The sequence below is a fragment of the Sander vitreus genome, chromosome 21 (assembly GCF_031162955.1).
Source record: "Sander vitreus isolate 19-12246 chromosome 21, sanVit1, whole genome shotgun sequence".
Taxonomy (NCBI): domain Eukaryota; kingdom Metazoa; phylum Chordata; class Actinopteri; order Perciformes; family Percidae; genus Sander; species Sander vitreus.
Genome location: NC_135875.1, coordinates 24,384,425 through 24,409,798, shown reverse-complemented (window position 1 = coordinate 24,409,798; position 25,374 = coordinate 24,384,425). Strand labels below are relative to the sequence as shown.

The window sequence follows — 25,374 nt, the reverse complement described above, 5'->3', positions numbered from 1 at the left end:
GAAATCTCAGTGTTTAACTCAACGTCTCTAATCTGGCCCCAACTACTGTGTATAAACCGTGATACTCTTAACATTTTAACATTAACTACCCCCCCCTTTCCAAAGTCCCTCGCCCCTGAGGGGCAAACAAAGTCTCTCAGGTGAACGGGTGGCCTGTGGTTCCTCTGCGGCCGTGAGTGACCCAGGGCAGGAGAAGAAGGAGATGAGGGGGGGGGCTGGTGGAGTCACAGGGAAAGGGGGCAAAAATCCATTCTGTGGGGAGTCAGAGGGGGAATTCAAGTCGCCAGGGGGCGCATGCGGAGGGGTCTGAGATTGTGCCGTGTCTGGGGTTCCACGTTCTCCTGCAAGGGTGGCCGTACCCCGATAGGGGGCCAGCCTGTCTCGGTGTAGGGCAACTTTCCTGCCTCTTCGAGGCAGCTGGACCCTGTATACCACTTCACCCAGTCTCTCCAGGACCCTGCAAGGACTGACCCATACACTGTCCAGCTTTGGGCACCTGCCTTTTTTCTCTGAGGACTGTACACCCAGACCAACTCCCCGGCTTCAAAAAATTACGTCCTCTGGCATGAATGTCGTAGTTCCGCTTCTGTTTTGCTCCAGCACACTGTAGCTTGTCTCTGGCGAACTCATGCGCTGACTCCAAGCGGTCCTGGAGCTTCCTGGCATAGTCGGGGCCCGACACCCGGTGTCAGGGGGTCTGCCCACCATCATCTCAGTCGGAGTCCCGATCTCCTTCCAGCATTAGAAGGGCAGGTAGCAGGAGGTGAGTCCCATGTGTAGACCACACACCATCAGCAATACGGGCACATGGTTGTCCCAGTCCCGCTGGTGCTTTAGCCGCCACTATGGCCAACTGCTGTGCCAATATGCGGTTAAATCTCTCGACCAGTCCATCACTTGTGGGTGAAGGGTGGTATGCAGTCTTGTGGGAGCCCAGCTTCTCGCACATGACGTAAACACACGGGACTCAAAGTTCCTGCCTGGGTCGGTGGTGCAATGACCTCGGGCACCCCAAAACTCTGATCGTTTCCCACCAGTCGCGTCCACTACTGTCTCTGCCTCCTGGTCTGGAATACAATACGCCTCAGGCCACTTAGTGAAATAGTCCATGGCAGTGAGGATGTAGCGGTTACCTTTCTCTGTACGAGGGAACGGACCAAGAACATCAATCCCCACTCTCTCCATAGGACAACCTGTTGGGAACTGTTGGAGCTGGGTGTGAGACCTATCTGTGAGGCCTCTGCGCGCCGTGCAACTGTCACAGCGGCGGCAGTAGTCTTCCACGTCACGCTTATGCTGGCCCCAGTAGAATCCTTGACGGAGGCGGCGAAGCGTCTTTCCGACCCCAAAGTGGCCAGACCCAGGAGCCCCATGTACCGCCTGAAGCACCCTCTCTCGTAGGCTCTTTGGCACCACCACCTGCCACTGTGTCTCTCCCGCAGCTGGTTCTTTCCACGCCCTCTGTAGCACCCCGTCACACAGATGCAGTGCGTCAAACATTGACCAGAGTCCCTTTGTAGCTCGAGAACACATGCTGACCTCCTCCCATGTGTGTCGGCGCTGCAATGTCACCCATGTGAGCACCGGCCTGATGTCATTGTCCTCCTCCTGCTTGCGCCCCCACTCCGCCACCTCCACAGCTGTCAGTCCCTGGCTTACTGCCGGCCCCTCTGGCCCCCCTGCTTCACATTTTACCTCTGTGGGCAGCTGCTCGCCCTCCAGGGTCTCTCTCTTCTCACAGTAGCGGCAGCCATCAGGGATGCAGGGCCGGCGGGACAGTGCATCTACATTCCCATGTTGTGCCCCTGGTCTGTAGACCACTGTAAAGTCATACGCCTACAGTTCCTCAATCCAGCGTGCTAGCTGGGCCTCCGGCTCTCTGAAGGACATGAGCCACTGCAGAGCCGAGTGATCGGTCCTGACCGTGAAGTGGAGACCCCCAAGGTAATATTTAAAGTGCCGGATGGCGCTGACCACGGCGAGTAGCTCCCGTCTGGTGACACAGTAGCGACATTCAGCGTTGTTGAATGTCTTACTGTGATAGGCTACCACCCTCTCTCCTTCAGGTGTAACCTGGGCAAGCACAGCCCCTGCACCGACACTTCTGGCGTCGGTGTCGAGGATGAAAGTCAGGGAAGGGTCAGGTGGGGACAGGACTGGGCCTCCAACGTCTCCCCCTTCCGCAGTAGCCAAAACAGGGGCGCGGCCATACAGGAGAACCCCCTTACAAACCTCCTGTAGTAGGAGCACAATCCCAGAAAGCTCTTTAGGTCATGTACGGAGTTGGGAATGGGCCAGTCCTTCACAGCTTGCACCTTGTCATCCATGGTGCCGACGCTGCCACCTCCAAGCCTGTGACCCAAAAACACAACCTCCCTTCTCATAAAGCAGCATTTCTGTGGGTGTAGCTTTAATCCTGCAGCCGCCACTCACACCAGCACCCGCCTGAGGGCTCTGAGGGCTGACCCAAAGGAGTCACCATGGACAAGGATGTCATCCAGATAGACGACACACTCTTGGCGGGAGATCTCAGCGAGCACCCTGTCCATCAGTCTCTCAAACGTCGCGGGTGCATTGCAGAGGCCGAATGGGAGGACCTTAAATTGCCACAGGCCCCGGCTGGTGATGAAGGCGGTTTTGGGTCTGGCTTCTAGGGCGAGGGGAACCTGCCAGTACCCGCTGCGCATATCCAAAGAAGAGAACCAGGAGGACCCCGCCACCGTGTCCAGGGCCTCGTCGATGCGCGGGAGTGGGTAGGGGTCTTTTTTTGTCACTTTGTTGAGGGACCTGAAATCCACACAGAACCGCCAGTCAACGTTTGTCTTTTTCGGGACCATGACAACTGGTGAGGCCCATGAGCTGGTGGAAGGCTCGACAAGCCCAGCGCGTTGCATCTCACCCAGAGCCTTGTCAGCCGCTTCCTGTTTGGCCAGGGGAAGGCGTCGAGGTCTCATCCAGATGGGCGGTGTGTCCCCCGTGTCAATATCATGCTGGATAAGACTTGTCCGGCCCACATCGTCCTCTGACAGCGAGAAACAGTCTTTGAACTCCAGTAGGAGCTGCCACAGCTGACCTTGTTCACTGGCAGTCAGTCCATCACAGTTTTTCTGCCAGACCTCCTTCACAGCCAGGACTCTATCCCCTACACCAGGCAGTGTGGTGGCCGCAGGGTGTGGGGTCGGATCGGTGGCTGGCGGAATGGGGTTTGGTGCAGGTGGCGTGCTGGTGGAGTCGACAGCTGTGGGCATCGGTCGCATAAGTGGGTCAGCAGCAGGTGGGGTTGGGGAGGGGTGGTGCAGGTGGTCAGTCGTGGAAGTGGACACAGGCAGCCATGTACGTTGCTGTCTCAGCTGCTAGCATAGCCGTGGTGTGAGCAGCAGTGCAGCACGGCCTGAGAGGCCGTCTAGCCATCTGGATGACGTGTCAGTCTGGGAAGGTGAGTGTTCCTCTCTTGGTTTAATGACACAGTCCAATGAACCCAGAACATCCAGCCCCAGTATGCAGTCCTCCAGGTCCACGACCCACACCGGACAACGAAAAGTATTTTTTCCCAACCCCAGACTCACTAATGCCTCTCCCACCATGGGAGCCCGCTCCCCGGTGACTGTCTGTAGTTTCACTATGGTGGGGATAACTGTTGTCCTGTTCTTCACTACATCTGGCCTTACCAGGGTTGCAGAGGAGCCGGTGTCCACCAGTGCAGAGCAGCGTATCTCCCCAACAGTCACCAGGGCATACCAGCAGTCTCCTACCCAGGTTTGGCCAGCATCACCAGTCGCTCCACGTGCCCATCCACACTGTTTGTTGCTTGTAGCGCCACCACCTGATCATGCTGCACTGTCTCCCCGCCTGTGCAGGGTCTGGACACCGTCCCGGGGATCCGCCTTGTCCCGACTATGCGGTCCCCGGCCCGTTTCCCTGCTTCTTAGGGTCATGGGTGCACTGCCGTAGCAGGTGGCCAGGCTGGCCGCATCCCCAGCAAATCAGAGGACGTGATCTGGGCCACTGCTCCTCGCGCAGGGTGGCAGCCCGTACCAGCTGCGTTATATCTTCCACCCAGATGGGTGTTGCTGTGTCCGACTCAGTCCCACTTACAGCTCTCACCTTTTGTGCACCTTCTGCCAGGTGACCCATGCACAGCATCTCCCTCTCTGAAGCCAGCTCCAAAGCCTCCAGGAGAGATTTGGGGTGAGCCAGCAGCGTCTGGAACCGCAGGTCTGTCGGCAGCAGCGCCTGGAGAAAGTGGTCCCGGGCTAATTCGCTCTGAATGGTGGGGGGCATGTGGCCATAGGCGCGGTGAATCAGCCTCTCAATGTCATTGGCCAGATCCCTGAGCGGCTCCCCTGGTCGTCGCTGTCTGCTGCACAGCTCGGAGCAGAGCAGGCTAGCCGCAGAACACTGTCCAAACCTCCTCTTTAAGGCTCCCACCAACGCATCATAGTCACTTCTATCCTGAGGGCTTAGCAGCAGCAGGCTTAAAAGAGCATCACCGGTAAGGCACATTGCTAATTGGAGGGCTTTAACTTCTATGGACCACTTGCCTGCATGAGCCAACAGTTCAAATTGAGCATGAAATGCCTCCCAGTCAGTCTTGCCATCGTACCTGGGAGTTTTAATCGAGGGCGGCCCGACAGCTGTGATATTGACCACCATTATTTCCTCACGGCCGACCCGTCCCACGTCGGCGCGGCCAAAACCAGCCTCTGCCGCCATTTTCAGAGTCATGTCCCTCACCCGCTCTCTGTGCTGCATGTGCTCCGCCGCTCTCCAAGCGTCGGTAGAGCTGTCATAATCCCGTCCATTAGCTCCCTCCTCCCGCTTGATCTTTGGGTGTTTTCCGTGCAGCATTTCTCACCGCGTGGTGGTCAGCTCTCCATTAACTCGATGTGGGGGAAAAAACGCAGCCTTCAGAAGCCTTGTGGCGACGACTCTATTCGTCTTTAACTTCTGACACCAGTGTAACGTCCCTCAATAAGCAGCCGGTGAGACGTTATAGCCAGTTTACTGTCGGTTTTATTACTGACTTGAATACAGGTTACTGTGGGCCGTAACCAACACCAAAACAAAAGAAACACCTCAGTGAAATACACGTTACCTCACATTACTCGCACACCCCGCTGGCCTCTCTCTTCCACCTCCCTTCACTTCCTCTAGGACCTCACAACAGCCACCCCCCCCTTAGCTCTCAGCCAACTACAGGTGTACAATCTCCCGCGGCTCACTCTCATAGGAAGATGACATGTAGACAGGGTTCACAGCGTCTAACTCATGTTTACTTCACTGACAGGCGGAAATCTCAGTGTTTAACTCAACGTCTCTAATCTGGCCCCAACTACTGTGTATAAACCGTGATACTCTTAACATTTTAACATTAACATGAAGACATTAACCTGGAGAATTAACACAGTCCGTTACAATATTATATATATATTGAGATGGTTAATATGAAGAATATTATACAAAAAAAGTGCCAGAAGTGACAATTTATTAAGAATAGATTTTTCATATGAGTAATACAATTATTTTAATTTACATAAGAGTACATTGAGTAAATAGGATGACACCAGTTGACACCACACCTCACAATTTACTTTGACTGCCCAATAATAGTGACAGCACCACTGTTGTCAGGGTTCAAAGTTAGCACCATCCACCAGCAAAATGCTGGTAAAATATGCAAGTGGCATGTGGTAGATTTGCTTCACTCACCAGCCAAAAAAACAATGGTAATCTATTGAGTGGTTGGTAAAATGTGAACATTCACTAGCCAGTTTGCCAATGGATGAAAAAGTTAATTTGGAACCCAGACTGTTGCTGGTTTATTTAAAGTGTGTGACGTCTGTTTCTGTTGTTCAGGGAACTGAAGCACCGGGCCGTCCAACATCCCAACCAACCCAAGTTCCACATTCATGAATACATTGAAGCACAGAAGGAGAAATCCGGCTGCTGCAGCTATTTCTGAATCTCCTCTCCACTCTGGTACTGTGTGGGAGGAAGCCCTATAAACTCACTGCTGCTTTCAAAATACACCATGACGCTGCCATTCACCCTGGACTAAAAGCCAGAAGGATAAACCGAGCTATACACTCACAAAACCCACAGCTCCTTTGACCGTGGACAGTTTACACAGCACCTGAACATTTGTAATAGAAATGCGAGCAAATAGTATTAAAAGTATTTTAATTTGCTATTTGCTTTCTTTGTGAAAGATCATAACCACTCTTGTGTATGTGTGCTAGGTATGACCGAAACAGCTCGCCAGGTTCAGTCCAAAGTTTGAAAATACTCCTCACCTCCAAAGCTCTTAAATGCCAATACCAACCAACCGACCGAACAAGCGACCGATCAACCGGTCCAACCGACCGACCGACCAACCAACCGGTCCAACCGGTTCAACCGACCAAGTCGGCACTTATTTAATGCAGATTAAGCCATGTTTTAAAATCACATTGCTTGTAAACTTTTCTGAACAATAAAAACACAAAAATATATTTTTTGCCATTCATAGACTTTTTTTTATACATAGATTTAAAAAGATTTTTTTTTGTTGAAATTCATTCATACATTTCATATTTATACTGTACTATCTTAGGCTACTGTAACTTCTCATTATGTAATCATTCTCGTGATTACTGTTCTTCGAATGCCTACCTTACACTAAAAGACTTTGAACAGACTTTGAACAGACTACAGTCCGACACCATCTCACATCTAAAGACAATCATCTTACATCTAACGTTAAAGACTGTCATAATATGTAAAGAATGGGACTCTTGCAGGGTCACACATTGCAAGAAGATAACTAGATTCGTTTTGAAAAATTTTACCAAGCTAGCTAGCTACGGCTAGCGTTAGCTGGTAACTTAAGAGAAAGTCTGCAGATTTTCTGTTTTGCCGTACATGGAGATGAATGTCTCCAGTACCTGGAGGTCTGTGATAAAACTCCCATTGGATGACTCGCTTCAGAAGGGCTGAAAATCGTCAACTTTCCTTCTTTAGCGTTAAGCTTAGCGCGTGGTGCCGTAGCAACTATAAACAACACTGGCTCTAGCTGTTTGCTGCTTCCTGTTTGGTGCTGTATGGAGCACACTCATTGGTTGTTGACAATGTTCACATGATTTAACTTCACTACCAAGACTTTAAACTTAGGATAATATCAAACATGTTTGATTTTGTCTTTACGGGGAAAGACTGGAAAAAGACCAACTGGGACTGAGTTTTATGACCACCATACACCAAACGATTAAGACGACGGGAGCGCGCCGACTCTAGCAAAACTCTTAGGGTTCCATTCCCATATTGGAAATTTGTCTGCGACAGTGGAATGGCTTGAAAAGTCGTTTGGTGTGAGGTCGGCATAAGGGAACCATGAATGTCTGGCAATCCATCTAATAGTTGTCAAGACATTTTACTTAAAATCAGAAATGTCATCCTCATGGTGGCACTTGAGCAAAAATAAAGGAATCACCAAAATCTGTAGACTTCATCCAATGAGGACGGTGAATGTCATTTCAACATTTGCGTTGAAATCCATCCAATAACTGTTGAGCCATTTCACTTTGGACCAATCTGATGGACTGACCAATCATTAGCGGGAGTTACATGCTCCGACAATTGCTTATAGCTTAGCATGCTCGGCTAGTCTAACCAAATCTCACTGAAGCTCCTTACTTAACGCGCAGACATGAGATTGATATTGATCTTTTCATCTAACGAATTATACAATTCATGCTTCTTTGAACAATGATTTATTTATTTTTTGCCTTTTATAGATGTCAGACTAAAAGAAATTTTTCTATCTGCTGATTTACCAATAAATCAATGCTGATGGAAGTACAAGAACATTACAGACACACCAGTTAGCCGAAGAGGAAGAAACTAAAAACAACACCCACCCACACGCCACTGGCATAAGCCAGCAGAGCACACAGTCTTAAGGCGCACTTAGTTTGGATCCGTTTTGAAAAATCAACATTGCTCCATCTTATGTGTCATGCAATCTACCAGGAGATCCAGACATAGACCAAACACTGTGTCATGGATGCAATTCAAAGCCAAGTACATGAACAAAAGCCCTCTCTGTTTATGACACAGTCAGGCTGGGACATTCTTGACAAACTGTTTTCACGATGCGACAGTTGGCTGCTGGGACTCAAGAAAAGCTCAGGGACACAGCTGAAGGGAACGCTGATGTGCTCTGACGACTGCAACACAACTCTATTTGTGAACATGCAGGGGAACGCAAATGTTTTGATCACTTGAAATGTGTCTGTAAAGGAGGATTGCTGCATAAGACCGAACACAACATGATCTACTTGATGATGATCTGGGGTCTGATTTCCAATTTGGTCCAAGGAAACATCTCTGTACATAATGTATTTGTGAGGATGAAAAATGTTAACTATATATTTTGTTTTATGGCTAGATTATGGACTTTAAAGCTTTGTTGCATGTTTGCTGGACTGCATGTACCAACTCTTTGGTAGTACCTCGAGAACATATTAAACTGTTTATATTTGTATGAAAACCAACATAGTATAAACAAATAATTAGCATTTCTCTTCAGATTTTAACTCAACACTCAGGGTTAAAAAAAAATTTAAAAACACATTAAAGCTGCATTAATGGATTAAAATGTTTTGGGCCACTTGGGGGCAGCAGAACAAGCTGTAAACACAACATATTATCGCCTCCCAACATACACAGATACATTAGCATTTATTTAGAGTCCAGTTTCTGACCACACAATAAATGTAAGTCTACTCTCCTTTAACTCTGTTTTGGTCGCCACCAATTCCTGAGAAAAAGATCTATCTCTTTAGCTGCTAAAAGCTACGCTTTGTGTAGCATTTTACGCAGCTAGTTGCTAACTTAGCCTGATGGTGGTCTTAGCAGAATCTTCAGAGTTTCACACCATTCAACTGAAACAATACTTAAAGGATGCTCAAACGCTACATGAGCTGAGGGGAACTGCAGTTGGGTGGTAATTCTCGGTGGGTTTGACCCTCGGGCCATAACTTTTATATAAGGTCATTTGACCTATTGGTAAAATACAAATATTCATTAGTGCAGCTTTGAGAAACTCATGATGTCAGAACAACGGTCAATTACTGTATGGATGCTCAGGTCTGACACAGTTTATCATGTAAAATGATTGCTTTTAGACCTTATACACATTGAACAGTTGTTTGTTGTCTGAGCACGCTGCCAAAAGATGTCTTTGTGGTGTTGTATGCTGCATAAGAAATAAACTATTTTTAACTGAGTAGCTATATATATATGTTTATATGAACAGTCGGCTCCCCTACAGTCACCTGCCTGTTTGTTCATCATGTGTGTGTGTGTGTGTGTGTGTGTGTGTGTGTGTGTGTGTGTGTGTGTGTGTGTGTGTGTGTGTGTGTGTGTAGTGTAGTTCATCTCCTCAAAGTTTACTCTGCCTTCTCATTAAGTCCTGTGACTTTAAATTTATACATTTTAGTTATATAAATTGTATGTACGTATTTTTTCTCATCGTATTATTATTGAATTGTATTATCCTTGATGCTTTGACAATATTGTTTTTCTGACATTAATACCAATAAAGCAATTTGAATTTGAGAGAGAGAGAGATTTTTGATTTTTAAAGGAACTTTATTTTATCAATGTTCCATCTCGTTATCTACAAAAATAATCTCTTTTCAACAGAACAATAAATAAATACATATACTCTTAAATATATGACATCATCTCCTGAGAAAAGATGAGTTGTTCTCCTTCAACAGAGCACAACACATCACCATGGGCCCAGATCACACTGAACTGATCCACATCCTTCATCTCTTTAGAATAACTAAAGTCAATCCTGATTCTGGCTTTCACCATCCGAGTAAACAGCAGAGTCACATTAATATCAACAGATTCATCCACCTTCCTCTTCCTGCTCACATACACAGCCATCTTTGATTGGCCCAGGATGAAGTTCAACAGCTGACATTTATGTTTAGCTAACCTACTGTACCTGAACCCAAGGATGAACATTTGTTTGGAGAAAACCTCCCCTACCTTACTGAACAGTTTCTCCAGCAGCAAGAACAACGGTGACAGGCGCACACACTCAGAATAACAATGAAAAACAGTTTCTTTTTCATCACAATAAGGACACTTGTTGCTAACACCAGGACTGATGACAGACAGAAAGGCGTTGACTGCCACTATGCCGTGTAACACTCTCCACTGGAGGTCAGCTACTCTTTTAGTTAATGGTGGTTTGTATAAACTCCTCCACGCAGGCTGGACATCAACCTCCAAACCCAGATGTCCTCGCCACGGTGTGTCAACCCGTTCATGGAGTTTACTCCTATTTAAACACAGCACCATCATTTTATAAAAGGCATTTCCTTTTGCCTCTTTCAGGTCTAAAGTGCAGTGCTTTACATCTAAAAAACAACCAACATAATTATCAAGACAGGGACGGACACATAAACCAGGGACGGAATCGTCACATTGAGGTGTAATCAGACCAACATTATATTCCTCCAACATTATGGATTCATGTCCAGACAGATAGTACTTCCAGTGATCCAACAGTTTTGAGATTGTTCTGACTGATCTCACACCCAGAACAGCTGCCAAAGCAGCAGCATTGTTCAGTTTTGGTCCAGCGATATCCATCACATTCCCCAGCGTGAGCACCCGTGCTCTGCAGAACACGTCCAAGATGGCAGAACCAGCCCAGCAGGGGTAATCCAACCGGTCTCCGTACACCACTGGTTCCTGTAGCAGCCAGTGTAGGGAGTCACCCTGCACCCGTCTCTCCTTGGTCAACAGCTTCCACACTGTAAACACGCCACGATAGAAAGGAGGCAAATCCTGGAAACTCAGCTTCCTCACATCCATCAGGAACAAAGAGTCTTTTAGTCCAAAACCCTTAAAGTCTTTCAGCACCCAATGGGCCAGAGGTCTCCAGACCAAGTCTTTAGGGCCAAACAGCAGTCTCTGGAGGAACTGCAGGCGGAAAGCAGCGCCCCTGCTGGCCAAATGAACCAGTCCTTGTCCTCCCTCTTCCTTAGGAAGAAACAGAACAGCCTGGGGAATCCAGTGCAGCTTATCCCAAAAAAATTAACCAAAACAGATTGAATTTTTACAAGTAAATTAGAAGGGGGATCCACACAAGCCAGTTTATGCCACAGAGAAGAGGACAGCAGATTGTTAATAACAAGCGTCCTCCCTCTGTAGGACATGCTCGGTAAGAGCCACTTCCATTTCTTTAATCAGCCTTCTATTTTTTCCAGAGCATTATCCCAGTTTCTTTGCATTACACACTCCTCACCCAAATACTTGACCCCTCCTTTCTTCCAGGTGAGCCCTCCTGGTAGAGATAGAGTGCTCTGTAGCTTATCTCCCACCACCACAGCTTCACTCTTAGCCCAGTTCACTTCAGCAGAAGAGATATGATTAAAAATACTTACAGTCTCTACCAAAGTGTTGATGTCTGTTTGCTTGTTTAAAACAACCATGACATCGTCTGTGTAAGCTGATATTTTAACAGCTGAAACACACCCAGGAAAATACACACCTAAAAGTTCATTCCTAAGTTTATGGAGCAGAGGCTCAATAGCGAGAGAATAAAGCATCCCCGACAGAGAGCATCCCTGCCGTACTCCTCTCTGCACATTAAAAGGTGCAGCCAAACCACCATTAACCTTCAATATACTCGCAATATCACGGTACAGTACCTGAATCTTAGCTATGAAACCTGGGCTGAAGCCAAAAGCATTGAGCGTCTGCCACAAATACTGATGTTCAACCCGGTCAAAAGCCTTATCCTGGTCTATGGAAATAAGACCAGTATCCATACCCAGTGAGCTAGAGACGTCCAAAACATGCCGAATTAAAGTGATATTATCACTCATTAACCTGCCGGGCACACAGTAAGTCTGGTCGACATGAACCACTTCATCCATCGCCTCCCGAAGCCGAGAAGCGAGAGCTTTGGACAAGATCTTATAGTCCCCACACAGCAGAGAAACAGGTCTCCAGTTCTTTATGTCCTGTAAGTCTCCTTTCTTTGGCAGCAGGGTAATGACTGCCCTTCTGCAGCTCAGCGGCAGGCGTCCTCTGCTCAAGCTGTCCTGAAAGACCTCCAGCAGATCTTCACCAATAACTGGCCAAAAGGTCTTATAGAAATCCACAGGCAGCCCGTCGATGCCTGGTGCCTTACCGTTCCCCAGACTCATCAGAGCAACATACAGTTCATTCAGGGACAGTAGATCTTCCAGCACCGTGTTGTTAGCAGCACCCACCTGAGGAAGCCCAGCATGGAAAGACGCAGCTGACTCAGGATCTTCCACGTACTCCTCTCTGAACAGGTCTTTGTAGAACGAGGTGGCATATCTCCTGATCTCAGGGGTTCCTGTGATCGTAGCTCCATCTTCAGAGCGTAGCGAGTGGATGATCTTCCTTTGACCATTCTTACGCTCCAGACCAAAGAAAAAACTGTGAGGGGGGCATCCATCTGGGAAGCGTTCATGAAGCGGCAGCGGACCAGAGCCCCCCTGTGCTGTGATGCCCAACAGGTTGGCTAAAGCAGCCTTTTTAACTTTAAGAGCTTCAACATGCCCTTGATTTCCTGTGGAATCCACCAAATCCTGTAGTTCCACTACTTCAATCTCTAGGTCTTGAAGAGACCTGGTGATGTGCTTGGTGACATTGCGAGTATATTGCTGACAAAAAAAGTTTCACCTGAACCTTTCCCAATATCCCACCACTGCTGCAATGATGGGAAACTGGACTTAAGGCTCTGGTGTATACCCCACACACACTTAAAAGCCTCTTTAAAAGAGTTATCATTTAAAAGTCCAGTATTAAAATGCCAATAAGCACTGTGCAATTTTACATTTTGAATATAAATAGAGCACTGGACAAGACAATGGTCCGTAAAACCAACAGGAGAAATGATACACTTTTTAAACACACCAAAATGGTGCTTAAAACAATAAAAGCGATCCAGCCTGGCCAAAGACAACATGTTATCTCTGGAATGACTCCAGGTGTACTGCCTGGCGTTCATGTGAAAACCTCTCCACACATCCTCCAGCTCACAGCTCTCCATCAGACGCCTGAGTCTGGCCCGAGGAAGCAGGATGAGGCTCCAGGTGATTACGATCTACACTGGGATTCTCCGTGCAGTTAAAATCACCTCCCAAAAAACAAAAAAATCATCAGTACAGTCCTGAATGACATCACACAAAAGGTTTAAAAATGTCATTCGTTCAATGGCCGAAACTGGAGCATACACATTTATAAAAAATAAGTTGAACATTTTCAAGCACAACCTTAATTTTTTATAATGTGGCCACACATGATCTCCTCCACACTAAAGGAGCAGGGACGAAAGCCCTTAGAGAAGAGCACCCCGACCCCCCCCACTGTTAGAGGCTTTATGGCTGAGAATCACCTCCCCCAGGCCACTGCTTCCTCCACTCACTCTCATTCTCCACATCACTGTGGGTCTCCTGCACAAAGATAACATCCAGATGTTTTAACTCCATCAGTTTAAACAGAGAAGCTCTTTTAACATCACTTCTTGCTCCATTAATGTTTAAAGACCCAATATTTAAATCTGCCATTAAAAAAGAAAAGAGCAAGAACAAAAAACACACACAACAAGTATGTGAAGAAACATATTAAACCCAGTCATCATCTTCAATGAGTTGAGCTCTGACTTTAGTGACCAGTTTCTTGAGGCGGTAAACCTCTTGGATAGTGAACCCTTCTGTATCTTTCCTCAGCCAGGCCACAGACCTGATAAACCCTCTCAGATCAGGGAAGAACTGCTCCGTCTTCACCGCCTTGATCCCTTTAGTGTCCTGCAGGAACTTCTTGATCTTATCCAGAGGATACAGAGTTAACTTCTCCACCTGGGATGCTGTCCACTCACAATCTTCCTCATCATCATCATCACCACACAGACCCTCTAGCAGCTTTTTAGCTTTAGCATCATTCTGCTCTTTGTTAGAACTGTTTTTTCTTTTGCTGGATCTTGTAGTTACATCCATCTCATCAGACACATTTTCAGCCAGAGCATCATCAACCACATTTGTAATATTCTGACTGCAGCTTGTCTTATTTGCGCTGCCTTTCTTTTTCCCTGTCTGTTTGTTATTTTCTGCTGCCTCAGTAGACTGGGCATTTCCTTCATTAACAGTTGTATTTCCACACTCCTGTTGTACAACATTATTCTCTTTTTCCTGCTTGTCTAACTCTGTAACCTCTGCAGTTTCTGCACACTGTTGCGCACCTGCCGAGTCTGAGTCAGCCGCAGGTGGCGCAACATCTGAGTCTGAGCCCCCCGGAGGCGACTCTGCGGCCCGGTCGGCCGAACCGCCCGACCCAGCGGGACCGGGAGCCGTCTCGGCCGAAACGCCCGGCCCCGCAGATTCGGGGGCCGGCCGGCGCGGACAGGAACGGACCAAATGACCCTCCTCCCCACATCCAAAACACTTCATGGAATCAGAAGTCGCAAAAACAACATAGCTGAAGCCTTCCACTTTAAAACTGAACGTTAGATTTAGATCAGCCGCGTTGTCTTTCAGAGTCATGAAGGCTTGTCTTCTGTGACACACTACGTGCTTGAGTTTCGGGGATTTACAACCTAGCAGAACCATTTTAATGGGAGACATCAGCTGGCCGTACCGTGACACCTCTTTGGCCAAATCCTCATTTTTAATAAACGGAGGTGCGTTTGAAATCATGATTCTTTTAGCTGGGCTCACCAGCGGGAGAACCGGGGTGAAAGTATCACGGATTACAATTCCTCTTTCTACCACAGTCTCAACCTTCGCCACATCATCCAAGAAAATAACAACTGCCTTGTTCATACGGGAGGCGGACTTCACACTGTCAAACCCCACCACCTCCCCGACAGCATAGCTGGCCTCCTCCACTGAACAGCCGACATGCGGGGAAAACCTCACTGCATGTCGGCGTGTCAGCTTCTCCAGCACCGCATGGCCGCCAAACACGGGCATAATGCCCGGCTGACAACCAAACTACCTGAACAAAACCCCAAATAAACAGAAAAACAAAGATAGAAACTCACACGCTCCGTAGACTCACTCACACTCACACATCCGCTCAGAGAGAGAGAGAGAGAGAGAGGAGATAGAGAGAGAGAGAGAGAGAGAGAGAGAGAGAGAGAGAGAGGAGAGAGAGAGAGGAGAGAGAGAGAGAGAGAGACAGAGAGAGAGAGAGAGAGAGAGAGATAGAGAGAGAGAGAGAGCTAGAGAGAGAGAGAGAGAGAGAGAGAGAGAGAGAGAGAGAGAGAGAGAGAGAGAGAGAGAGAAGAGAGAGAGAGAGAGAGAGAGAGAGAGAGAGAGAGAGAGAGAGAGAGAGAGAGAGAGAGAGAGAGAGAGAGAGAGAGAGAGAGAGAGAGAGAGCTAGAGAGAGAGAGAGAGAGAGATAGAGAGAGAGAGAGAGAGAGAGAGAGATTGCAATCTATGAAATTGTAGTGAAGCTGTATGTATAGAAACAAAACTTCCAATTTGCAGATGGAACCTTCAAAATAAAAGCGTAATCATTGCAAGAGTGAGAGCCGCACCATTGTGACGAAAAGAGAGCTGAGCCGGAAGCGCTGCTGCAACCTTATTTCCCAACAGGGACATAAACATAATAATGCTACTACTACAAATACTATATAACAACATCAGAAAATATCTACATACAAGTCAAGTTTTCCTGTTACTGTCAACAAGAACACAAAGAGTGCTGCACTAAACATGAATCGATGATATCCATACGTACAGTACATAAATGTATGCATGTCTATATATGCAGCTGCTGTGTTAAATGCTGCTGTGCTCGTAGCTGCCAACACATAATCAAGTATAAGCTCAGAGTGACGCTGTAACGTGAAGCTGTAACCATGACTTTCATCATGAAAGCCTGCAGAAGTATTGGGCTTCTCTCTGTGTGTCTGTGTGTCTGTGTCAAATTGTCGCCAGGTGAAGAGTGCGAGCAGGTAAAGGCGTGAGAGCACGTTGAGGGAACCTTGGCAAAGATTTTTGGGGGGGAGATGCAGGGGATATGTCCACCTCAATATTTCGAAGAGGTAGGTTTGTCCCCCCTCAAAAAATATGAAAGATAACCCACTTCCGAAAAGAGGTGAAAAATAACTCTTCAGGGGGCTCAAAACACGACTACTTGTGCTACTTGTAACAGGAGCGTGAAAAATAAAGATGTGATTTCTTGTGATTTCATGTAGAATTAAACTTTGGAGCTTCTGGATTTAGGTCTCATTCTCTTAAGGTGCTGACACACCAACCCGATTATCGGCCGTTGGACAGTCTGGCGAGGTCGGTGACCCGAGTCTGTTTGGTGTGTTCCGTGCTGTCGTCATTCGGAGGAGCCGTCGGCGTTCATTTGGGCCGATTTGACTTGTTGAATCGGCCAGTGGGCAGTCGGACTCAATGACCAATTACCGCAAATGACGAGCGGTATGAGCGTGACGAACGCCTCTCAAAATCTGACGAAAATCTTTTAAACTGACGTTTGTCTATCTGAAATGAAGACAGATTCAGCAACTGCACGGCCTATTTCTCGCTTAAAATGTTTTCAGAAACACGTTTCGGTGAACTATTTTCGTAAAATATGAGCTGGTATTCTCAACGAGCCGCCATTATGGTCTGTTTTGAAATTCGGGAGAAGCCAGACCCACGTGACGCGTTCGTCCAATCACCTGCCGGTTTTAACTTTGTGGGCGACAATACATATTAGCGCCGCCTGCTGTTACGGAGACCTATTACGTCTCGCGCACATGCAGAACGTACGCTCAACTCGGCGTCTCTTCGGTGTGTTCTGAGGGACTTTTTTGACCAACTCGGGGAGACTGATCAGTCCGACTGCCTTTTCTGCCGACAGTCGGTCGTCGGGTTGGTGTGTCAGAGCCTTTACATGTGTTGTTGAGATGAACATAAATCCTAAGAGAATCATCCCAAAACACGTTTTGAGTATGCAGAAAGTTTTGAACAACACAAGAGAATAATAATTTCCTTTACATAAATATAGACATTTGCAACATAAATTGATGTTGAAACTAAACCTACGCCCTTGCAGGGAACAACACGCTGGAACCTGCTCCATCAACATGCATTGTAACAATCATATTCAAGTATAAACTGTGTTGTACCCGACTGTACAATAAAGTCTCAGAGTGGAAATCCCCTTCACTTGTTGTCTGTCTGATCTATAATGTTATTGATCTGTGTGACGGCCGCAGAATTATCAACAGTGATCATTACCGAAAATCATAAAACATCTTGTTTATATCTTCATGTGTTCATCCAGTCTGATCGCACAGACACAGTATGTATATATATATATATAGATACAGATATATATATATATCAGCCATATTTATATATTTATAATATGACTATATATTTATATAAAGTTATATATAGTCTGTAGAATGATGGACCCATGGATGTACAACTATCAATGGATTACTTTGATACTGAAGAAAAGTTTTTTTTTTAAATGTCTCTAGGATTATCATGCTCATGTGGTGCATATTCCTAAATAAAGTTATATTTCAAGAACCTCCAAGAAACCTGGGCCAGGTAGTTCTAGGATCAGACCTTTATGGGGGCTCAGCCCCTAATGAGAATGTGTTACGGATAAAGGCTTGAGGCTTGAGCCCCCCTAAAAAAGGGTCTAAAATCGCCCGTGGTTCCAGTGCAGAAGCACTGGCTGGTTTCTGGGAACGTGGAGGCATCAGGGGCAGCAACAACACACAGGGCACGTATTAATCAAACTTCTCAAAAGTGCCATATTAGTGCTGAGAATTCATGAAATGTACTCCTACTTTCAAACTTAAGTATAAAAGCTCTTACTGTCCCAGTTATTTCAGACAGCTCCAGAGGTCTCTCCAGTGGTTAGGAGTTGTCAGTCGGGGCTTGTGATGGCACTGAGGAGACAGAGACATGCGCCAAGAGAGGAGGAATGTTTTTGAAATTATTGTCAAATGTATGTTGAATGTAAACTCCTCATAGGAATTTCACCATTCAATTAAATAAAGGAAACCTATTCAGTGATTGGTCCATGCCTATATCGTCATCCAAACTCCTGTTTGTGGCACAGGAAAGCGTCATAAATCATCTCTATGACTGACGCTTAAGATATACTCCTACACTTCACTTAAATTACGACTGAGATGCCTGATAACTTACTTTTAAGCGCAGCTTTGAGCCAAGGTTTTTTTTTTACTCTTAAGTCAATTCTTAGCAGTGTTGTTGTGAGTAATTCTCAGAGGCTTGATAAATACTAGCCCAGAGCTGTGAAGAAAAGGTGCAGAAAAAGTCAGAAGTTTATGACTCCATCTTGTGGCCATTCTGCATCTTCACAGACATTATATACTTTTTAATTTACATACTATTTGATCTCCTATGTTGAGAAGCTGTGAAGTTGTTATCTTCCATTGGCCGAATTGTGCTGCACATTTTAACTGTTGAAAGTTGCTGGAAAAGTTAAAATTGCTTAAAGATCTTTCAAAGTAAATCTTGACAGTCCTCTGGGTTTTAGATTGTCATTCTTCAACAGAGGTGTCTGCCTCCCGGACTTTAACACCGGATCCAACGGAACACTTTCTGTCAGATGTTATTACCCTGTCCAATTCCATTCCATTGCCAAGCCCATGCGTCCTCAGACAGGAGGCTGAGGAACCCATTCAGGAGACAAAGGAAACACAGTAAGGCCCTAGGTCCTGACTGCATGCCCACCTATTCTACTGAACTTTTATTGAATATGTTTAGTAACACCTGCGCTTTTCCCCTTATTGTGACACTGAGAGTTATTATTGACTTGTCAGCACAGCCTCCTATTTAGTAGTCTTGCTTTGCCAGACCTTCCTCCACAGCTGCGAAGGAAGGTCTGGCTAGACCACCCAGCATTCTGGGATGGGAGAAAAAAACGTGCTCTGGTACATTGGCATTTCTTTAAACCAATCACAATCGTCTTGGGCCGGTGCCTCTGCAAAATAGCCTCAGGAAGGAACTTGTTTTGGTGGAACGTGTGTACGTTTAAAAGTAGTTTTAGTCGTGCGAGAGAAAACTCAGATTGGACAGATAGTCTAGCTAGCTGTCTGGATTTACCCTGCAGAAATCTGAGGAGCAGTTAACCATAGTCCTCAGAAATCCACCGGAGTTTAGAACGCCAACACAAAGAAAGCCCAAGGCAATGGATATCCGGCCTAAATTAGTGAAATCCGGCAGAATTTCCGTCAGCAACGGAGCACTCCCGGAAGTGGAACGTCGATGATATAGACTAACTATTCATTTATACTATTTAACTATGCAAATGCATTGAAACAGCACTGTAACAAATCATGTAGGATAGTCTATGAAAAACAACAATATAAGGTTTACAGCAGGAATATAGAACCCCAAACATACAGAGACCAAAAAATGTAAACGCAATATGTTGTTCCTAGTCAGGGTCGTAGGCAGAATTTAGAGATGCTGAGGTCATAAATCCAACAAAGATTATTTTTTTGTCATTTAAAATCAGTTCTATGTTTCCAATAGTGTTCTCTTCTCTGACAGGGACACATTCTGATGGGGAAATGTGTTTGAAATTGTTGAATTTATTCATTTAGCATAGGTACTGTAGCCTTAGTCTTTAAAATTCAAATTTAAAGACACTAAGTCTAAATGACATTGGTATCCAGCTTATAAAACACATTCTCTATAACGTTAAACTGTACACTGTAGTTTAGATATCCTAATTATCGGACAAAAGAGGTAGAGGACGTTCAAACCGTTCAAAGTACTGCAGTCTGAACAGTATGAGCTTTTATTTTGAAAGACCGACAGCCGGCAGCGTTATCTTGTTTGTCACTACCTCCGCTGAGCCGTGAGCACTGGACGTAGTCGGATTGGAGGTGAAAGAGAAGATTGCAACATAGCAGTTAATAAGGGGAGGATCTGTGCACCGAGCGGCACAGTGAAAGCGCAACAACATTAGCAGTGGAAAGTTTACTGGGACTCAGTTCAGCGGAAGTGGAGCTCGAGCAAAGTCAGTTTGCACAACAGGTGTCAGTAGTTGTGTTGGCTCCCTGTTTCCAGCCTCTGAAGTGGTTCAGACAAAGTGAGTAGAAAACTTTCGTCGGTTAGAAGGGTAACAACATGTCAAACCTCCGACCCAGACTGTGTGTGCTGGAGAAAGGATCCAGCGGCTACGGGTTCCACCTGCACGGGGAGAAGGGCAAGACCGGGCAGTTTATCAGGCTCGTGGAGCCCGACACTCCCGCCTCCGTGGCCGGGCTTCTGGCGGGCGACCGCCTAGTGTTCGTGAATGGAGAGAGCGTGGAGGGCGAGAGCCATCAGCAAGTGGTCGCCAGGATACGGTCCACAACCGGGGCTCTGGAGATTATCGTGGTGGACGACGAGACGGCTGAGCTGCTGAAGAAACACAACCTGCAGTGCCGGAAAGAGTTCGTCACGGAGGGGATTCCCCTGCCCGGGGGGGACAGCGACTCTGACCGCGGGGACTCACAGAGCAACGGTACCCCGAGGGAGTCCAGCCCTGCCCCGCCTGAGAACGGGGATGCTTCCTCGGAGAGCTCGGACAGGTCGGGGAGGCTGAGTGTCAGCTCCAGCACCAAGGTACAGCAAAACACAGCTACTTACTACACACTTCACATAGTGAATCCTGGACATATCATTCAATTCTGTTCTATTCTATTCTATTATTACATTGCTTGACCAAACATACAAAGCACCAGACATTATGAGGCAAACGCCCATGCTGACTAAATGGGTGTCAGCCTGAATTAGTTTCTGCTTTTAGACTTTCATGAATCGTTTCTAAGACCTTGAGAACAGTCAGTTGAAAGGCTGTCTGTTAACCAGCTGCTAACCCCTTGACCTGTGAATAGGAGTGGGCCTCATGGATACAATCTTCTATCATGTAATCTTGCAGTAGCCACGCAGTATTATAATGTTGTAACATTGTTGGCCTTTGGATCAGTGTGTGTTAGAGTACAAAACACCCTCGGCCTCAACTCAAGGTCCACTTACTTTTATGTTGCTTCACTTTCAAATTTGATCCACAATCAGTTTCTTAATTGAGGAACAGTTTGTTGGAAAACTATCCAGACAGAAATGTCCATTTTTGGCTAATAAAATAATTTCTCACATTCATGCAAAAATCCTAAAAATAAATAAATAAATGAACATTGCCAAATCGTCAGCCAAACTGCAAGTGCCCCTGATTTATATCTTCTTATCTGATCTGAGGCCAGCCCTGCCTCTGAGCTGCAAAGGTTATGTGAAATACATTCCCTATCAAGTAGAGTTTTTCCGATTCCGATACAGCCTAAAATTCAGCGATCAGGGACAAATCTATGCAAAATGTGTATGTGTCTTGCTCAGGGACACATTGGTTGATGTATCGCAGTGGGAATCAAACCTGGATCTCCCACCCCAAAGGCATGTGTCATACCCACTGCGCCATCACCACCATTTCTTAGTTTTTTTTCTGTTATGTCTAACTGTCGAAGTAGCTAATGAAAGAAAGTTGTGTGGCATTCATTCTCTGTATGTATTTGTTCATGTTTTACAAAGGGTTTAACCTGAGCCAGGCCATACAACAATGATAGCAATCGTGTCACAGCCATACAGCGTTGGTAGTATACAGCTGTATATTTTTTTAACACTCTGGGATCAGATCGGTACTCACTCTTGGCCGATTCGCAAATTCGGGGATAGGAATCCGTATCGGAAAGGAAAAAATGCAACATCTCTACTATTAAGTAGCCACTCACTGTGCCAGTGAGGCTATATGCTAAGACACAGCCCAGTGAAATGTGCCAGGCCTCTACTCATTCCTGTTGAACAGAGTCTTTGTCATATTAATGTCTGTCAGTCTCTCCGCTTCAGGTTTGGCTTGTCGGACCAGAGGCTTAGTCACATTGATGCCTGTCAGCCAGACAGGGCATACTTTTTTTTACTCTCTTATTATGATTGGACAGGCTGTTGGGAGATAAGAATTGACATAATAGGATAAAAATAGTGCAGGTCTACGTGCACCACAATTTGAGATTTTCTGAATGAGCTTTGTTGATGGTACTCGCACAAAGAGCTCAATTAGCAACAATACTAGTGATCTGATGCCCTGACTGGGACTGAGACCTTCCACTACATCACCATTTGAATTACTTTGACATGTTTCCTTCCTTGGATTACCATAATCCCAACCCTTTGAAAGAACAGGCTCTTGTTGTCTGTTATAAAAAATACATTTGTAAGGGTGTTCATGGCAAAAGCACGGCAAGATGTTGTAGGCTATGTAACTGTTTTAGCCAGCGCAAAGTCTGTGCCCTGATTTAAAAAAATCTCCTAATTGTGGAGGTGTTTGTGTGTGTGGAGCTCTGAGGATAGGAAGTGGTTTTTATTCGGGGCTTATAAAAATAATAGGATACTTGGTTATTTTTAAGAAACAAGTTTCAGCAACAAAACAACATGACTGGTAGTGATTTGGTGTTTTTCATGGATACGCCTACATTGTAAAGTCATACTTAAATATATATATATATATATGTGTATATATATATATGTGTGTGTATATATGTGTATATATATATGTATGTGTATAAATATATGTATATATATGTATATATGTATATATGTATATGTGTATATATATATATATATATATATATATATATATATATGTATATGTACAGTGGTGTGAAAAAGTGTTTGCCCCCTTCCTCATTTCCTGTTCCTTTGCATGTTTGTCACACTTAAGTGTTTCGGAACATCAAACCAATTTAAACAAAAGTCAAGGACAACACAAGTAAACACAAAATGCAACTTGTAAATGAAGGTGTTTATTATTAAAGGAGAAAAAAAATCCAAACCATCATGGCCCTGTGTGAAAAAGTGATTGCCCCCCCCTTGTTAAAACATACTATAACTGTGGTTGTCCACACCTGAGTTCAATTTCTCTAGCCACACCCAGGCCTGATTATTGCCACACCTGTTCACAATCAAGGCATCACTTAAATAGGAGCTGCTTGACACAGTAAGGTCCACCAGAAGATCCTTAAAAGCTACACATCATGCCGAGACCCAAAGAAATTCAGGAACAATTGAGAAAGAAAGTAATTGAGATCTATCAGTCTGGAAAGGGTTATAAAGCCATTTCCAAAGCTTTGGGAATCCAGTGAACCACAGTGAGAGCCATTATCCACAAATGGCGAAGACATGGAACAGTGGTGAACCTTCCCAGGAGTGGCCGGCCGCCCAAAAATTACCCCCAAGAGCGCAGCGACGACTCATCCAAGAGGTCACAAAGACCCCACAACAACGTCCAAAGAACTGCAGGCCTCACTTGCCTCAGTTAAGGTCAGCGTTCATGCCTCCACCATCAGGAAAAGACTGGGCAAAAATGGCCTGCATGGCAGAGTTCCAAGGAGAAAACCACTGCTGAGCAAAAAGAACATCAAAGCTTGTCTCAATTTCTCCAGAACACATCTTGATGATCCCCAAGACTTTTGGGACAACATTCTGTGGACCGATGAGACAAAAGTGGAACTCTTTGGAAGGTGTGTGTCCAAGTATATCTGGCGTAGAAGGAACACTGCATTTCATAAAAAGAACATTATTCCAACTGTAAAATATGGTGGTGGTAGTGTGATGGTCTGGGGCTGTTTTGCTGCTTCAGGACCTGGAAGACTTGCCGTGATAAAAGGAACTATGAATTCTGCTGTCTACCAAGAGATCCTGAAGGAGAATGTCCGACCATCTGTTCGTGTACTCAAGCTGAAACGAACTTGGGTTCTGCAGCAGGACAATGATCCTAAACACACCAGCAAGTCCACCACCGAATGGCTGAAGAAAAACTAAATGAAGACTTTGGAGTGGCCTAGCCAAAGTCCTGACCTGAATCCTATTGAGATGTTGTGGTATGACCTTAAAAAGGCCGTTCATGCTCGAAAAACCCTCTAATGTAACTGAATTAGGACAATTCTGCAAAGATGAGTGGGCCAAAATTCCTCCAGGACGCTGTAAAAGCCTCATTGCACGTTATCGCAAACGTTTGGTTGCAGTTGTTGCTGCTAAGGGTGGCCCAACCAGTTATTAGGTTTAGGGGGCAATCACTTTTTCACACAGGGCCATGATGGTTTGGATTTTTTTTCACCTTTAATAATTAACACCTTCATTTACAAATTGCATTTTGTGTTTACTTGTGTTGTCCTTGACTATTGTTTAAATTGGTTTGATGTTCCGAAACACTTAAGTGTGACAAACATGCAAAGGAACAGGAAATGAGGAAGGGGGCAAACACTTTTTCACACCACTGTATGTGTATGTGTATATGTGTATATGTGACAACTATATGCTGCTCCTAAAGACAACTGAGAAAGAAAAGAAACTGCAGGTAGTAAAATACGCAGCCGAAAAATGGTAATCGAGCAGCAGAATGAAAGTTTGGAGTGATTGAGAAACTTGTGAGGGACTGGCGAAAAGGTTAGTCTTACTGCAATGAAGAAAACAAAGAAAGCTAGTCGCGCTGTAATCCAGATGGCCAGAGCTGGAGGAAGGAGTCCACAGATGGGTGCTTGAACAACGTGCTGCTGGGAGAGGCTCGTCAACAGTGCAGCTACGTTACGTTAACATACCGGACACCTACCGTATTCAGCCCTTTGTTCTGTGTGCTGTTGTGTAGTTTAATAACTTGCCTTTCCAGATTAAATGTCTGTTCTTGGTCTTGGATTTTGTGAAATAAATTTCTAAATAAATGCGACTTATAGTCCAGTGCGACTTATATGTTTTTTTCCTCTTCATGACACATTTTTTGACTGATGCGACTTATACTCCGGAGCGACTTATAGTCCGGAAAATACGGTAAATGTTACATTGCTTGTAAGGGAATAACAGGTTTAATAGGCGAACCGGCTTTAAAACAGTCAACCTAGGGGATTCCCTGAGAGCAGCTCAAGTAGTTTAAAAACAGAAATTGAATAAATAGAAATTATGATGTGATTTAAATGAATATATCGGCTGTAACACCTGAAGACTACATGTCGCAATTATGTAAGAGTGTGTGCGAACTAGTTAGCAAGAGCACCCAGAAGTCTAAACAGGCAGCTAAAAGGAAAAAATAAATAGAAATAGTAGAAATAGATAAAAGGAATGACTAATGACAAAGCGGATGGTAACCACTTCCTTAAGTTAGCAGCTAACACTAGCGCTACCGCTGTACTGTACTGACCAGGGCCTGAAGTTAACTTTTTTGACCACCAGTCACAGTGGCAGGTGGATTTAAAAATCCACCTGCCACTGTGACTTTTTACCAGCCAGTTTTTTTTTTTTGCCTCCATAAAGGTGAAAA

At 45.6% G+C, this 25,374-nt stretch overlaps 2 protein-coding genes across 2 annotated transcripts in view; both read left to right on the top strand.

Annotated features, from left to right (window-relative positions):
- Window positions 1–9,559, top strand: part of LOC144536243 (ras-related protein Rab-37-like) — a 30,743-nt gene extending 21,184 nt beyond the window's left edge. The window contains exon 9 of the mRNA XM_078279275.1: window positions 5,857–9,559. Within this exon, the coding sequence (XP_078135401.1) occupies window positions 5,857–5,962 (106 nt within the window). The 3' untranslated portion in view covers window positions 5,963–9,559. The remainder of the gene's footprint in view (window positions 1–5,856) is intronic.
- Window positions 9,560–19,912: 10,353 nt separating this feature from the next.
- The window catches only part of nherf1a (NHERF family PDZ scaffold protein 1a), a 37,376-nt gene continuing 31,914 nt past the window's right edge, over window positions 19,913–25,374 (top strand). The window contains exon 1 of the mRNA XM_078278934.1: window positions 19,913–20,639. Coding sequence (XP_078135060.1) covers window positions 20,160–20,639 — 480 coding nt within the window. The 5' untranslated portion in view covers window positions 19,913–20,159. The remainder of the gene's footprint in view (window positions 20,640–25,374) is intronic.